This window comes from Bos mutus, chromosome 13 (genome assembly GCF_027580195.1).
Source record: "Bos mutus isolate GX-2022 chromosome 13, NWIPB_WYAK_1.1, whole genome shotgun sequence".
NCBI classification, from domain to species: domain Eukaryota; kingdom Metazoa; phylum Chordata; class Mammalia; order Artiodactyla; family Bovidae; genus Bos; species Bos mutus.
The window spans coordinates 6,586,825-6,600,137 of record NC_091629.1 but is presented as its reverse complement, the minus strand read 5'-3'; the positions used below and the strand labels follow the sequence as shown (position 1 = coordinate 6,600,137).

Here is a 13,313-nt window from a genome sequence, read left to right as displayed (position 1 = left end):
CGGACACGACTGAAGCGACTTAGCAGCAGCAGCAGCAGCTTAAAATTTGCTGAAGTTTGAGCTAGCTGTTTTAATGAATCTTTTAATTAAAATGCGGTAGTCTCTGATTATAAATTGTGGGTGGCATTGTCAGTGGCTGAGAATCTGGAATCTCTCTCCTGAAACTTAAGGAAAACGCACATCTTTTGCTTTAGCCTAATTTTTCCATGACATTCTCCTCCCCTTGATGACAGCGTACCTGAAGGGAATTGATCATTCTAAGTTAAAGAAAAAATTAAAACAGAGTGAGTCAGGAGTTGAATGGCCAGCCTTCTTTACCCTCGGCAAAATAATCACAGTTATTTGTCTTAATATTGAGACAGGTGGTAGCTGTAAAAACTTTGTGAAGGAATATAGAGCGTTCTTTATCAGTTTAGCAGGAGCCACATTTGTAGCTGGACTTGGAGCCAAAAGAATTTTGTTCAAGCCCTAAATCTACCAGCTGATACAGGGGGACCTTGAAAAAGTCTTGAAGTCATAGTTGTCTGATCTCGTAGAATGACTCCTGGTCCGCCTGTTTACCTAGTGGACTGAACAGAAGGTGATTTTAGCACCATCTGAGTATGTTGATGTTATTTTTGTTATTGCTCATTAGATTTGTAAATAAATTTTGTTTACTTTTCCAAGTTCAGTAGCAAAACTGATCAAAGTCTTTCTGGTATTTTGAGTACGGATATAGTTTTTTCATAAGTATTAAGCCATAGAACTTAAGGAATGAAGTGAATGTGATCCAGGAATTGAAATTTTAAAAATTGTAAACTTTGCTTTTGTCTCTTTGGGAGCTTTGCTCCTAATAGAACACAAATTTATTGAGCACGGTCCCTGCCTGCCTCTGCCACACAAAAGAGCTCAAACCAGGAACCAGGCAGGGGCGCTGCCCTGACTGAGCTCAGGAGCCTTTCTGTGGAGGGATCCTTGTTCTCTCAGCTTTTTTTTTTTTTTTTTTGGGTGGGGGTGGATGTCAGATCAAGAGAAGTATACATTCTGTGAACCTTGTAGCCCTTCTATCCAGCAAATGACTTAATGCCCAAATAAGGTTTCATACATAACCCCATTATAACAATGCCAAGGAGTTCTATTCAATTTAGAAATTACTAAATAGTTTGAAGGGGGCTTCCCCGATGGCTTAGATGGTAACGAATCTGCCTGCACTGTAGGAGACCCAGGTTCCATCCCTGGGTCGGGAGGACCCCCTGGAGAAGGGAATGGCTACCCACTCCAGTATTCTTGCCTGGAGAATTCCATGGACAGAGGAGCCTGGTGGGCTACAGTCCATGGGGTTGCAAAGAGTCAGAAAGCTAAGTTGGCATCCCCCTTTGGCACACCAGCCCTTAGTGATAGAGGGCTCAGACTAACAGCTGGGGGATCCTCAGGCCAGGACCAGCCCCTGGGGATGCTGGTTTCCAGTTAACCCTGTGAACCCAAAGGGTACTGCTACTCCTGAAAGGAGGATGAGGAAGTGCCCACTCTGTGACCTGGTGTATCACTGACCTCCTCTCCTTAAGTCTAGTGCTCATGTTTTCTTAGGGAAACCACTTACTCTTGGCTGTGCCCATCATGTTTTCATCTTAGGAAATTTGTGTCAGAGGAAACAGTGGAAACCTCATAAATAGAAGCCAGTCAAAAAAAAAAAAAAAAAAAAAATAGAAGCCAGTCATTGCTGTCCTTTGCCTCACTGTTGTGATTATTCCTAAATAATAATTCTCTTGTATCTCTAAAGATTCTTTAATATATCAACTAATTACTGAATTTTTGAGTTAAGTATATCTGTTGAGGTTTCTGTTTATAGTAGATTTTCCATTGGTGGGGAAAATTTCATAAGAATTTTCTTTAAAACTTGCCACACGTTAATAATCTATTATTAGATTGCAAGTTTTTGTCTGTGACTTAAGTGTGATTGCTACCTGACCTACAAAAGAGATCAAAATGGTTTTTAATGTCTCTGGCTTGTCTTAATGAAACTGTTGTGATTAATCTGATAGACGTGAAAAATGCCATGTTAAAATTGCACTCCAGAAACTTGAACTTGACAGGCTTTTTTGGTGTCCTTATCTTACACAGGGCTTCCCTAGTAGCTCAGTTGGTGAAGAATCTGCCTGCAATGCAGGAGACCCAGGTTCGATCCCTGGGAAGGAAAGATCCCCTGGAGAAGGGAATGGCAACCTACTCCAGTACTCTTGCCTGGAAAATCCCATGGACAGAGGACTTGGCGGACTACAGTCCATGGAATCGCAAAGAGTCAGACACGACTGTGCGTATTATCTTACACAGGCACAGAACAATGTGTGCCTAAACACATTGGCCAAGAACAAGCCTTATCTTTTGAATTCCCTGACTCTGGTTATTTCCTCCTGACCCACATGCCCTTCGCAAAAGCAGCGCTCCAGAGGGTTGTAGTGATTCAGTGGTGCAGTGCCCTCTGGTGGGGATTTTAGGAACTGTATGCCCCAAGGAGTGATGATCAGCAAGAGGGGAGATTGTTTATAACACTGTCTTCTGTTTCTCAGGCTGTTGCATATTTCTATAATTTTATCACATGTGAAAGTGAAAGTCCCTTAGTTGTGTCTGACTTTTTGCACCCCATGGACTATACAGTCCATGGAATTCTCCAGGCCAGAATACTGGAGTAGGTAGCCGTTCCCTTCTCTAGGGGATCTTCCCAACCCAGGGATTGAACCCAGGTCTCTTGCATTGCAGATGGATTGTTTACCAGCTGAGCCACAAGGGAAGCCCTTATTACACAGGAAAGTGAAGTCGCTCAGTCGTGTCCGACTCTTTGCAACCCCATGGACTGTAGCCTATGAGGCTTCTCAGTCCATGGGATTTTCCAGGCAAGAATGCTGGAGTGGATTGCCATTTCCTTCTCCAGGGGATCTTCCCAACCCAGGAAACGAACCCGGGTCTCCCGCATTGCGGGCGGAAGCTTTACCGTCTGAGCCCACCAGGGAAGCCCTATTACATGGGAAACCTTATTAAATAAGAAGTAAATGTTAAACAGGGCATTTGGTCTCTGATGAGCTTTAAGGCTCCCTTCATGTTCATAAACCATGGGTACTAAGGGCTTCCCTGGGGGTGGGCAGGTGAGTTAGGGCAGTGTTATTATCCTTAAGGAATTAATTGTTTTGGTTGCTGAAAATGACAACTTTTGATTGTTAACATAGCACCAGGCCAGTCGAAACTTGTTTGGATGATTTGATTTTTTTTTTTTTTTAGCATGCTTTGAGCAAGAATGATCCAGATTGATATCTACTAATCACATTGCCCACATAATTGCCAGAAATCTACTTACTATTCAGTTAGATGTCAGCTGCGTGTAATTTAAATTCTTTTTCCTTAGCAGTATGTTTTAGAATATAGTTCTAAAACTATAGTTCTCAGTTCTAAAGTTTTCCAAAGAGCTCAAAATTTACACAGCCTAAGAGAACCAGGTGCACAGCTGCCACAGGCACCCCACCTGAAACTCATCCACTGGTCATATTTTCAAAAGCATCAGATAACTTGCACCTTTAAAATGTATTTTCCCCTTAAAGAAGGAGTATTTTTTTCTTTACATCTTCACCTCCTGAAATTGTCTTCAATTCAGGAGTAGGAGATTCTAAATTAACAGTGGCTGTATCTTCCATGGTCCCCAAATCGACTGTACCTCAGGGGTAGGAAAAAATGGGTGCTCTGGACTCCTGTCTTGATTCTGGCACCTCACACGGGGTTGCCCCCGAAGCATGGGCTTCTGCTGGTGAGAAGAGTGCATGCTTCTTGTTTCTCAGTGATTTTTATGGACTCTGCAGCACACCCTTTGATGCTCGATTTTGGGAGTGTGCTGAGCTGATGGAGGTTTGGGACCGGGAGTGGTGGTGGTGACTTTTTTATATGGAAGAACATGGAATTCCATGGTAGGAAGAAAGTGAGTTTTGTGCTGTACTTGCTGGTAGTATTAACATTTCTCGGTAAGACACTTTTCCTCTATAGGCTGGTCTCAAGGTGAAGGGGATGATGTTCCTTGGAAGAATTTTGAGCCCCTTTTTAATTGTTCTTGTCTTGTTGCCATTGTTTTTGTAGCATCCTCCAGGACAAATAGCGAGGAAATACAGCTCCTGCTCGACTATTTTCCTAGATGATAGCACAGTCAGTCAACCAAACCTCAAGTATACAATTAAATGGTGGGTATACACATTTTTTCCTTAACTGAATGTCTTTTCTGTTCCTTAACCTGCTGGCTAACTGGTTGTGGGATCTGTGAGTGGTAGGATTGGGTAGGGGGAGGACACTGATACTCAGGGAGTCTTTTAAAAATGTGATTTGGGGAGTTAAAATGTAGAGGTGTTCAAAATATTTATGTATATTACTATTTACAAAAAAGACCAAAATTTTCAATGACTTGAAATTGTAAGTTAAGCATAGTTTTGTTTTTGTGGATGCTTTCTACCTTCCCACTTTGTATGGACTCCATCCCAGCCTAACTCTGCTTGAATTTTACTGTCAGAATGTGATGGGTCCCACTTTGACTTGGGGCTGCAGTAGAGAGCAGGCCTGGCACTGTGGAAGGGTGCTTGTCTGGAGCAAGGACAGTAGGTTTCTGACCTTGGCTCCCTCCCCAGCGGGGAGGGTGGGAGTGAAGACCCTTCACTTTGGGCTTCTGCTGTAAAGTGGGGTTTAAGGGAGGAAGGGGAGTCTTTGGATTAAAATCTTTCCCTTTGGGCTTCAGCTCCCTTATTTTAAAGTGGGAAATGGGAGGGTTGGAGCACTGGTTTTCCCTGAAGTGTGCCCCCCAGCATTGTAGTAGGAAGCCTTGACTGAGGTTACAGAGACCCACTTGCTCGGGATCTGGTCTAGGCTTCACTGTGAAAAACCTGGGATATTTTGCCTCTGTACTCATTTAAGGAGAATCCATGTTTAACAACTCTCTGTGCCATCGTGTGCAGTGAGTGTTTGCTTTCTAAATAAGATGCTTTCTGTTCCATTGGGCCAGGCCTTCAGGTCTAGAAACCCTTTCCTGCACATGCCCATATGTGACAGTGAGTTAGGCCTGCTGGGCAGTGGAGACTGGGATAGTCTTCTGTGGACAGTGTCCCCTCCAGGGGGAAGGTGGGAGGTGGGCCCACCTGGAGAGTTGGGTGAGTTGCATGTCTCTAAGACCTAAATGGGAATGTAGCTTCTTCCTTTGTTCCATTGGTGATGGAGGGTGTGGTGGTGACCAGTGGGCATCACCCCATGGTGGACACTCACAGCTAGGGGACCATGTGTGCCCTCACCCCTGTTAGGCCCTTGGTCAAGCCACTCTGCCCTGGGAGCTTCATGCCAGGAATGAGAGGTGCTGGGGGGTGGGAGCCTGGAGACCTGGTAGCTAGCACCCACTCCAGCCCTGGAGCTCAGCCTCCCTGGGGTCTGAGACCCGTTTTCGGGGCCAGTCGGTTTCCTGGGCCTCCGACTCTGTTGCTCAGAACTTCCTCCAGGGATGACTTCACACTGCCCCTGATTGTGACACAGACACTCGGGGGTCCAGCAGGAAATCTGGGTGACAGTTGGATACTTCGGTATTGAGTCTGAGAGGTGCCAGCTCCAAAGTCGTGTGTGTGGTTTGTGCATCAGCAGTTTTAGCCATACTGCACCTGCAAGGCCCCTGCAGGGGCTTAAGGGCTCCATGAGATGTGTCTGGCCCCACACATCCAGGATCTGGATTGTCAGCCCCTCCAGGAGGGTTTCATGGGTAGCCAAAGCTGAGGACCCCAGACATCTGTGGACCTCTGCCTTCCAATTCTCTCGAAGGTGTCACCTATGGTTAATACCAAGATAAAGAAAAGGGTCTCCCACGCAAAGGGTGGAACGTCCAACCTGACACCCTCAGTCTCATCAGGTCGTGACTTGTATCTGCAAAAAAAATGAAAACTTAACCTGTTTTAAGAACTACCACAGATGCTGGACTCTTCTAGAAAACATCACATCGACTTGGTCTCTCGTTGTAAACACTGACAACTGGTCTATGGTATCCGTTTGTCTCATCACTGTGATGTTGACTACGTGCCTAAAGTGGTCACCAGAGAGCACTAGGTGCAGTTCCCTGTGCTCTACACTCCAACACCCTCTTACTGAGGTGCTCATAGTTCCCTGTTGGTGGGTTTTCTTCTTGTTGAAACAAGCAATGAAACTACTCAAGGACTCTGATGAAGAAGGACATGAAGAGGTCAAGCCCTGAGCCTTTAGAGTGGGAGCACTGACTCTAAGACCCTCGACTACCAGAGAACTAACCCTAGGGAGTATCAAATAGTGAGAACTCACACAAAGGAAACCACTTGAATACAGGATCCAGCATCACGCAACCACCAGTAGCACCCTTTGCAGGACGCCCCATCTAAACAACAAACAAAACAAAAATACAAACTCAATGATCAGCAGACAGGATTATCACCTCACTCAGCCTTGCCCATCAAGGCTGAGTGAAAAACAAAAAACTCATCACAAATCTCACCCTATACAAAGCTTACACAAACCATTGGACCAGCCTTAGGAGGGCAGAAACCAAAAGGAAGAAAGAATTCAACCTTGAAGCCAGGGAAAATGAGACCTCAAACACAATAAGTTTAAAAAAAAAAAATAATGAAAAGGCAGAGAAATACTATACAAATGAAGGACCAAATTAGAAACACAGAAGTCCAAATAAATGAAGAGGAAATAGGCAAACTACCCGAAAAAGAATTCAGAATAATGATAGTAAAGATGATCAAAAACCTTGAAATCAAACTGGGCAAAATGCAAGAATCAATTAACAAAGACCTAGAAGAATTAAAGAATAAACATACAGAGACAACACAATTACTGAAATTAAAAATACTCTGGAAGGAATCTGAAGCAGAACAAATCAGTGAGCTGGAAGATAAAATGGTGGAAATAACTTCTGGAGAGCAAATAAAGTAAAAAGAATGAAAAGAACTTAGGACAGTCTTAGAGACCTCTGAGACAATATCAAACGCACAAACATTCGAATTATAGGGGTCCCAGAAGAAGAAGAGAAAAAGGAAGGCTATGAGAAAAATTTTGAAGAGATTATAGTTGAAATTTCCCCAACATGGAAAAGGAAATTGTCACATCAAGTCCAAGAGGCACAGAGAGTCCCATACAGGATAAACCCAAGGAGAAACATGCTAAGACACATACTAATCAAACTAACAAAGACTAAACAGAATATTAAAAGCAGCAAGGGAAAAGCAACAAGTAACGTACAAGGGAAACACCATACGTTTAACAGCTGATCTTTCAGCAGAAACTCTGCAGGCCAGAAGGGAATGGCAGGATATATTTAAAGTACTGAAAGGGAAAAATCTACAACCAAGATTACTGTACCCGGCAAGGATCTCATTCAAAATTGATGGAGAAATAAAAAGCTTTTTAGACAAGCAAAAGTTAAGAGAACTCATACCATGAAACCAGCTTTACAACAAATGTTAAAGGGACTTACATAGTCAAGAAATGCAAGAGAAGGAACAAGATCTTCAAAATCAACCCCAAACAATTAAGAAAATGGCAATAGGAACATATATATCAATTATTACTTTAAATGTAAATGGATTAAATGCTCCAACCAAAAGACACAGACTGGCTGAATGTATACAAAAACAAGACCCATATATATGCTGTCTACAAGAAACCCACTTCAGACCTCAGGACACATATAGACAAAGTGAGAGGATGGCAAAATATATTCCATGCAAATGGGAAGGAAAAGAAAGCTGGAGTAGCAATCCTCATATCAGACAAAATAGACCTGAAAATAAAGAATATCACAAGAGATAAGGAAGGACACTACATAATGATCAGGGGATCAATCTAAGAGGACGACATAACAATTGTAAAAATCTATGCACCCAACATAGGAGCACCTCAATACATAAGACAAACACTGCTGCTGCTGTCACTTCAGTCGTGTCTGACTCTGTGCGACCCCATAAACGGCAGCCCACCAGGCTCCCCTGTCCCTGGGACTCTCCAGACAAGAACACTGGAGTGGGTTGCTACTTCCTTCTCCAATGCAGGAAAGTGAAAAGTGAAAGTGAAGTTGCTCAGTCGTGTCCAACTCTTAGAGACCCCATGAACTACAGCCTACCAAGCTCCTCCATCCATGGGATTTTCCAGGCAGGAGTACTGGAGTGGGGTGCCATTGCCATCTCCGAAGACAAACGCTAACAGACATAAAAGGAGAAATTGACAGTAACACAATAATAGTAGGAGACCCCACTCATACCATTGGACAGATCATCAAAACAGAAAACTAATAAGGAAACACAAGTCTTAAATGATACATTAGATGAGATGGGTCTCATTGATATCTTTAGGACATTAAATGCAGAAGAATACACCTTCTCAAGTGCACATGGAACATTCTCCAGGATAGACCACATCTTGGGTCACAAATCAAACCTCAGTAAATTTAAGAAAATTGAAATTGTATCAAGCATCTTCTCTGAGCACAACGCTATGAGACTAGATATCAATTATAAGAAAAAAAAACTGTAAGAAACACAAACACATGGAGATTAAACACTATGTTTCTAAATAACCAACAGGTGACTGAAGAAATCAAAAGGAAAATCAAAAAATTTCTAGAAACAACAATGAAAACATGACAACTCAAAACCTATGGCGTGCAGCAAAAGCAGTTCTAAGAGGGAAGTTTATAGCAATACAATCCTACATCAAGAAACAAGAGAAACATCGAATAGACAACCTAACTTTACACCTAAAACAACTGGAAAAAGAAAAACAAAACCCCCCCAAAATTAGTAGAAGGAGAGCAATCATAAAGATCCGAGCAGAGATAAATGAAAAAAAAAATGAAAGAATAGTAAAGATTAATAAAACTAAAATCTGGTTCTTTAAGAAGATAAACAAACTTGACAAACCTTTAGCCAGACTCATCAAGAAAAGAGGAGAATCAAATCAACAAAATTAGAAATGAAAAAAGAGATTACAACAGACAATGCAAAAATACAAAGGATTATAAGATAAGAGACTATTATGAACAACTATATGGCAATAAAATGGATAACCTGGAAGAAATGGACAGATTCTTAGAAAAGTTTAATCTTCCAGGAAGAAATAGAAATTATGAACAACCCAATTATAAGCTCTGAAATTGAAGCTGTGATCAAAAATCTCCCCAAAAACAAAAGCCTAGGACCAGATGGCTTCACAGGAGAATTCTTTCAAACATTTAGAGAAGAGCTAATGCCTATCCTTCTAAAATTCTTTCAAAAAATTGCAGAGGAAGGAATACTTCCAAACTTATTCTACAAGGCCACCATCACCCTGATAACCAAAACGAGATAAAGACAACACAGAAAACCTTATTGCCAAATTCAGACTTAAATTGAAGAAAGTAGGGAAAACCACTAGACCATTCAGGTATGACCTAAATCAAATCCCTTACGATTATACAGTGGAAGTGACAAATAGATTAAAGGGATTAGATCTGATAGAGTGCCTGATGAACTATGGACGGAGGTTCTTGATATTGTACAGGAGGCATTGATCAATACCACCCCCAAGAAAAAGAAACGCAAACAGGCAAAATGGTTGTCTGAGGAGGCCTTACAAATAGATGTGAAAAGAAGAGAAGCGAAAAGCAGAGGAGGAAAGTAAAGATATACCCACTTGAATGCAGAGTTCCAAGGAATAGCAAGGAGAGATAAGAAAGCTTTCCTCAGTGATCAATGCAAGGAAATAGAGGAAAACAATAGAACGGGAAAGACTAGAGATCTCTTCAAGAATATTAGAGATACCAAGGGAACAGTTCATGCAAAGGACAAAATGACAAAATGGTGTGGACCTAACAGAAGCAGAAGATACTAAGAAGAGGTGGCGAGAATACACAGAAGAACTATACGAAAAAGATCTTCACGACCCAGATAATCATGATGGTGTGATCACTCACTCACCTAGAGCCAGACATCCTGGAATGTGAAGTCAAGTGGGCCTTAGAAAGCATCACTATGACCAAAGCTAGTGGAGGTGATGGAATTCCAGTTAAGCTACTTCAAATCCTAAAAGATGATGCTGTGAAAGTGCTGCACTCAATATGCCAGCAAACTTGGAAAACTCAGCAGTGGCCACAGGACTGGAAAAGGTCAGTTTTCATTCTAATCCCAAAGAAAGGCAATGCCAAAGAATGCTCAAACTGCTGCACAATTGCACTCATCTCACATGCTAGTAAAGTAATGCTCAAAATTCTCCAAGCCAGGCTTCAGCAATACGTGAACTGTGAACTTCCAGATATTCAAGCTGGTTTTAGAAAAGGCAGAGGAACCAGAGATCAAATTGCCAACATCTGTTGGATCACTGAAAAAGTGAGAGAGTTCCAGAAAAACATCTATTTCTGCTTTATTGACTGTGCCAAAGCCTTTGACTGTGTGGATCACAACAAACTGTTGAAAATTCTGAAAGAGATGGGAATATCAGACCACCTGACCTGCCTCTGCATACAGAGAAATCTGTATGCAGGTCAGGAAGCAACAGTTAGAACTGGACATGGAACAACAGACTGGTTCCAAATAGGAAAAGGAGTACGTGAAGGCTGTATATTGTCACCCTGCTTATTTAACTTATATGCAGAGCACATCATGAGACACGCTGGGCTGGAAGAAGCACAAGCTGGAATCAAGATTGCCTGGAGAAATATCAATAACCTCAGATATGCAGATGACACCATCCTTACCACAGAAAACGAAGAACTAAAGAGCCTCTTGATGAAGTCAAAGAGGAGTGAAAAAGTTGGCTTAAAGCTCAACATTCAGAAAACGAAGATCATGGCATCCGGTCCCATCACTTCATGGCAAATAGTTGGGGAAACAATGAAACAGTGGCAGAGTTTATTTTTGGGGGCTCCAAAATCACTGCAGATGGTGATTGCAGCCATGAAATTAAAAGATGCTTAGTCCTTGGAAGGAAAGTTATGACCAACCTAGACAGCATATTAAAAAGCCGAGACATTACTTTGCCAACAAAGGTCCATCCAGTCCTTTCATGCATTGGAGAAGGAAATGGCAGCCCACTCCAGTGTTCTTGCCTGGAGAATCCCAGGGACGGGGGAGCCTGGTGGGCTGCCGTCTATGGGGTCACACAGAGTCGGACACGACTGAAGTGACTTTGCAGCAGCAGCAGCAGTCAAGGCTACGGTTTTTCCTGTCATCACATATGGATGTGAGAGTTAGACTGTGAAGAAAGCTGAGCGCTGATGAATTGATGCTTTTGAACTGTTGTGTTGGAGAAGACTCTTAAGAGTCCCTTGGACTGCAAGGAGATCCAACCAGTCCATCCTAAAGGAAATCAATCAGTCCTGAATATTCATTGGAAGGACTGATGTTGAAGCTGAAGCTCCGATACTTTGGCCATCTGATGCAAAGAACCAACTCATTTGAAAAGACCCTGATGCTGGGAAGGATTGAAGGCAGGAGGAGAAGGGGACGACAGAGGATGAGATGGTTGGATGGCATCACCGATTCAATGGACATGAGTTTGAGTAAACTCCAGGAGTTGGTGATGGACAGGAAGGCCTGGCATGCTGCAGTCCATGGGGTCACAAGGAGTCAGACACAACTGAGCAACTGAACTGAAGGAGACAAAAGAACTGTACACAAAAAATTATAAGACACTAATGAAATAAATCAAAGATGACATTAAACAGATGGCGAGATATTCCATGTTCCTGGGTAGGAAGAATCAATACTGTGAAAATGACTATACTACCAAACGCAGTCTACAGATTCACTCTGACCCCTATCAAATTACCAATGACATTTTTCACACAACTAGAACAAAAGATTTCACAATTCATATGGAAACACAAAAGACCCCAAATAGCCAAAGTAGTCTTGAGAAAGAAGAATGGAGCTGGAGGACTCAACCTTCCTGACTTCAGATTATACTACAAAGCTTCAGTCATCAAGACAGTATGGTACTGGCACAAAAACAGAGATATACACCAGTGGAACAAGATAGAAAGCCCAGAAATAAACCCATGCACCTGTGGGTACTTTATTTTTTACTAAGGAGGCGAGAATACACAGTGGGGCAAAGACAGCCTCTTCAATAAATGGTGCTGGGAAAACTGGAGAACTACGTGTAAAAGAATGAAATTAAAACACTTCCTAACACCATACACAAAGATAAACTCAAAATGTATTAAAGACCTAAATACAAGACCAGAACTATAAAAACCCTTAGATGAAAACATAGGCAGAACACTAGATGACATAAATCAAAGCAAGATCCTATGTGATCCACCTCCTAGAGTAATAGAAATAAAAGCAAAAGTAAACAAGTGGGACCTGACTAAACTTAAAAGCTTTTGCACAGCAAAGGAAACACTAAGCAAGCTGAAAAGACAACCCTCAGAATGTTGTCTGAAGAAAATAATAGCAAATGAAACAACTGACAAAAGATTGCTTTATGAAATATATAAGCAGCTCATATAACTCAATACCGGAAAAACAAACAACCCAACCAAAAAGTGGGAAAAAGACCTAAACAGACATTTCTCCAAAGAAGACATATAGATGGCTAACAAACATGAAAAGATGCTCAACATCACTCTTTATTAGAGAAATGCAAATCAAAATACAATGAGATATCACCTCACACCGGTCAGAATGGCCATCATTAAAAAGTCTACAAACAGTAAATGCTGGAGAAGGGTGTGGAGAAAAGGTAACCTCTTGCACTGTTGGTGGGAATGTAAATTGATTCAGCCACTATGGAAGACGGTATGGAGATTCCTTAAAAAACTAGAAATAAAACGACCATATGACCCTGGCATATACCCTGAGGAAACCAAAATTTAAAGACACATGTATCCCATTATTCATTGCAACACTATTTACAATAGCTAGAACATGGGAGCAACCTAGATGTCCATCGACAGATGAATAGATAAAGAAGATGTGGTACAGATACACAACGAAACATTACTCAGCTATAAGAAGGAACGCCTTTGAGTCAGTTCCAATGAGGTAGATGAACCTAGAACCTATTAAAGAGTGAAGTAAGTCAGAGAAAGATAAATATCATATTTTAACGCATATATATGGAATCTAGAAAAATGGTACTGAAGAATTTACTTACAGGGCAGCAGTGGAGAAACCAACATAGAGAACAGACTTATGGACTTGGGGAGAGGGGAGGAGAGAATGTATGTATGGAAAGAATAACATGGAAACTTACATTACCATATGTAAAATAGATAGCCAATGGGAATTGCTGTATGGCTCAGGAAACTCAAACAGGGGCTC

At 41.8% G+C, this 13,313-nt stretch overlaps 1 protein-coding gene across 2 annotated transcripts in view; it reads left to right on the top strand.

Moving 5' to 3' along the window:
- CCNY (cyclin Y) overlaps window positions 1-13,313 on the top strand; it is a 109,960-nt gene that overhangs the window by 79,054 nt on the left and 17,593 nt on the right. For both annotated transcript variants that reach the window (XM_070380943.1, XM_070380944.1), the window contains exon 4: window positions 4,096-4,196. In XM_070380943.1, coding sequence (XP_070237044.1) covers window positions 4,096-4,196 — 101 coding nt within the window. The remainder of the gene's footprint in view (window positions 1-4,095; window positions 4,197-13,313) is intronic.